The 3,674-nt window shown below is 31.2% G+C and overlaps 1 protein-coding gene across 1 annotated transcript; it reads right to left on the reverse strand.

Moving 5' to 3' along the window:
• Window positions 1-1,926: 1,926 nt before the first annotated feature.
• LOC123228321 (E3 ubiquitin-protein ligase PUB24-like) lies at window positions 1,927-3,394 on the reverse strand. Its single transcript, XM_044653675.1, has one exon. It carries the CDS (start codon window positions 3,261-3,263, stop codon window positions 2,040-2,042), a length of 1,224 nt encoding a protein of 407 aa, XP_044509610.1. The 5' UTR covers window positions 3,264-3,394; the 3' UTR covers window positions 1,927-2,039.
• Between the last annotated feature and the right edge of the window lie 280 nt (window positions 3,395-3,674).

Here is a 3,674-nt window from a genome sequence, read left to right on the forward strand (position 1 = left end):
ATTATGGAATATGAAAAATTGGTTAATTAATTAAAAGGTCATTTTGGTCTTTTTATTTAAAGGTTTTTAGGTCATTTTAATGAAAAGGGTAATTATGTCATTTGGCATGCAGGACATTTTTGTCATTTCAATTGAAAAGGGTAAAACAGTCATTTACCCTTTTCTCTGGCGGAATCTGTTAAAGTTAACCACTGATTGGTGGGTTTTTGGTGTTTTCATAGTTAACGAGTGGATATTTGAGAAAACATCAAACCTTGGGTGGGAAATAGTCATTTGGCCTTTAAATAATCACGACTAGACCTAGTAAATTGGTACGTCGACCAAAAACAACCCTTACGTCCATTCCCACTCACTCTTCCACCTTTACGTCCATTCAAGGGAGACTCTTGACTCTCATACACTCAAGCTAGGACACCAATGGAAAATATTGTTAAAAAATATAAAATAAAGGTGAAGTTATTGATCCCCTTGTAGTCAAATTAGGTTTAAAAAAAAAAAAAAATCTTTTCAATTAGTAGGTAATAGATACTACAATGTTTAATTTTTTAAATAAAATTAAAAAATAATTTAAATGTATTTTGACATTTAAAACCGGATAAAATAATAAAATTATTAGAGAAAGTCCAAAAGTTCTAGGTTTCACTACTAAATATAAATAATTTTTTCCTTACTAAAATATTTAAGTAGGTATTAGCTAGCCTCTTAGTTCTTGAAATTTTATGAGCAGCAAATAATGAAGGCGAAATGGGCACTAAAATAGTCCATATTAGGGCTTTGTTACATGAAGAAAACATAAAATACAAAGCCATGGTTGGTATTAATATTAATAATTGTTTTTTCGTTTAATGAATAGTGAAATTATATCTTAATATTATTTTTGCAATAATTTTGATTATATTTTTCTTAGTATATATATATATATATATATATATATATATATATATTATAATTGGTGAAGTTATATCTTAATATTATTTTATAACTTTGATTACATTTATACATATATATGCCTTTAAAATATAAAGTCATGGTTGAAATTAATATTAGTAAATGTTATTTTCTTTGACGATTATTGCAGTTATAGCTTAACATTATTTTTTAGGCATGGTTGGTATTTGTACTAAATGTTATTTTTCCTCAAGAAACATAAATTAATAAAATGAAAACAGATTAGATTTGTGAGGCCAATTATTAGACTAGAAGTTTGTTTTATCTAATATAATTAGTTCGGTAAAAAAGAAAAAAACGATTTAGCTCGAGTGAGATTATTTCTTATAAAAAAAAAAAAGGGCTAGACACTAGTGAATTTGTTTTCTTAAGAGAGATAACAAATTAAGGCTCCCAATTAATTTACAATAAAATTATGTATGTAAATAATATATATAACTTTGTATATAATCTATAATTAAATATTATTTTATTTCTAATTTAAAACTATTTAATCTAATTCTCGTTTAATTACAAACTATTCAAAAGCAGGTTAAAATGCAAAATTCAAAATCAGGTTACAATATAATTTTTTTTATCATATTGTAAATAAAACTTAACATAATTAACACATATTAGACAAAAATTTAAGAATCTGGGCTACTTTAAAAGGAAGGATATGAAATATATTTTTGGATGTTTAAAGATAGATATATCAATTTTAGCCGCATTTCTTGGATAAGCTTTTTACTCTCTTTATTGGAAAAAAAGAATTGATAAATAAATTTGAAGAGTAAATCGAAATAAAGAATACTGAAGATACAAGCAAATCATGGAACCAAAAAATTTTGGGTAAAATCTTTAATATTATTTATTTCATATAAAAACAAATAGATTATCGAAACCTTGGACGTAACGGATGAAGCAAAAATTTATTATTCAAGCTCTCTCAAATAGTATCACAATATAGATTTAAAGCCGAAATTTAAGTTCCACAATCATATAATATAAATCCATATACAATTAATCAAAATCTTAATGTAAATTAACACAAAAAGTAAACTTATAACAATATAAACAATTATAAAATTTATGTAGTTTTCACCTTAATTTTATATGATGAACTCTGATATAAGAGAGCTATTGACACAAGGCGAATCCTTCCATTCTTCATAATGTGACTTCAAAATTTCTCTGGCTTTATTCTTCAGATAAACTGCAGAATCAGCTAGAAGAACTTTACAAAGCTTCATCACAGCTCCAACTTTCAACATTTCTTGAAGAACCGAATTGTTCCCACCTGAGAATTTAGTTATCAATGACAAAATCAAAATGCCTCGATCGTCGCTCGCCGGAGAAACCCTCAAGATCCTCTTCGTCACCACCGCAACGCCGCCTTTGTGATTGAGAAACTGTTCTCGTCCATCGGCACAGCAGCATAAATGATACAATATGCCTAAAACAAGCTCAGTGATTCGTCTTTCAGGAGCGGATAACTCAAGCTCAATGAGCTCAAAAACGGCGCCGGATTGCACCATCAAGACCCTATTTCTTCCCCACGGACAAGCGTCTAATAACACATGTAAAGCGGCATTGATTCCTTGTTTATTTATCCCAACTCGAAGAACCGAAATAATCTTCTGAAACAACCCCGGTTTTAGCCTCTCTAAAATAGTGGAACTAGCAGTTGAAACGATGCTTTTCAATACGATCATTGCATGAGATTTGACTGCAAAATCATTCTCCATTTCTTGCCCTAGAACCCACGTGAGAGCTTCAATGATTTTCTCGATTTCAACCTGAACAAGCTTCGTTTCACCCGAAGGAACTCCAAAAAAATGAAGAATACTTAAGGCTTCTTCTAAACCAGCCAGTGATTTTCTTTCAAAACATGTTACTAAAAACTCTAAAATGGCTTTGGGCAATCCAACTTCAGTCATATACTTTCTGTTTCTTTCATTCTCCGCCGCCAGAACTTCTAGTTTCCTTAACGTTTGAATTTGATCAAGCTGAGGCCGCCAGAGATCCTTGATGAGTTTGATGATGTGGAACTTGTTGAGGGGCGTCTTCGGAGTGGGCACTCGGTCGACGCCGAAAGCAGCATTTTCAATGCACCAAGCTTGAATCAAACGACGGAGAGTGTGATTGGGCGTCAAATCGGAATCTGGCGGCAAGGGTTGTTGGGTGACGGGACAAGTGCTGTTTTTGCCTTTGAAAAGCCAATGTTCGATGCTCTCACGGTCGTAGGTGATGCCAGTGATGGCTGTGACGGGATCCTTCATAATTTGGAGAGAAATAGGGCAAGTGAAATACTCAGGCACCTCGATATCTTCCATTGAAACTCAACGAAGATGAAATCACAAAGAGGGTTGTTAAGAATTATTTTGATTAATGATGGTGATGATGAATTTGAGTGTGGAAATGTGAAGGATTTGAAAGAGTGAGAATGGTAAGAGAATTCGGCTAATTTTATTGACAAATTTGACGGAGAAAAGCAGTTGTGGACTCTGTGTCATAATAAATCCATTTGAATGGAGCCTTCGGTGGTCAAACAAAGGGTTTAACTATTTTCTCCTCAAAGTCCGACGAAAGTAAAACACACCTAAGTATTTTAAAAATTAACAAATATGCCTGATGAAGACCATTGTATATTCGATTAAAATAAAATGCTAAAATTGAATAAAATAAAATAAGAAAGTGAAGAATATTTAAGTAAATTTTTAAATTGTTTGTATTAGTTTTAATTT

Source organism: Mangifera indica, chromosome 10 (genome assembly GCF_011075055.1).
Source record: "Mangifera indica cultivar Alphonso chromosome 10, CATAS_Mindica_2.1, whole genome shotgun sequence".
In the NCBI taxonomy this organism is placed as follows: Eukaryota; Viridiplantae; Streptophyta; class Magnoliopsida; order Sapindales; family Anacardiaceae; genus Mangifera; species Mangifera indica.

What these genes read in the sequence shown, in the direction of transcription:
- LOC123228321 (XM_044653675.1), bottom strand. Translation starts at nt 3,263, where the DNA reads ATGGAAGATATCGAGGTGCCTGAGTATTTCACTTGCCCTATTTCTCTC.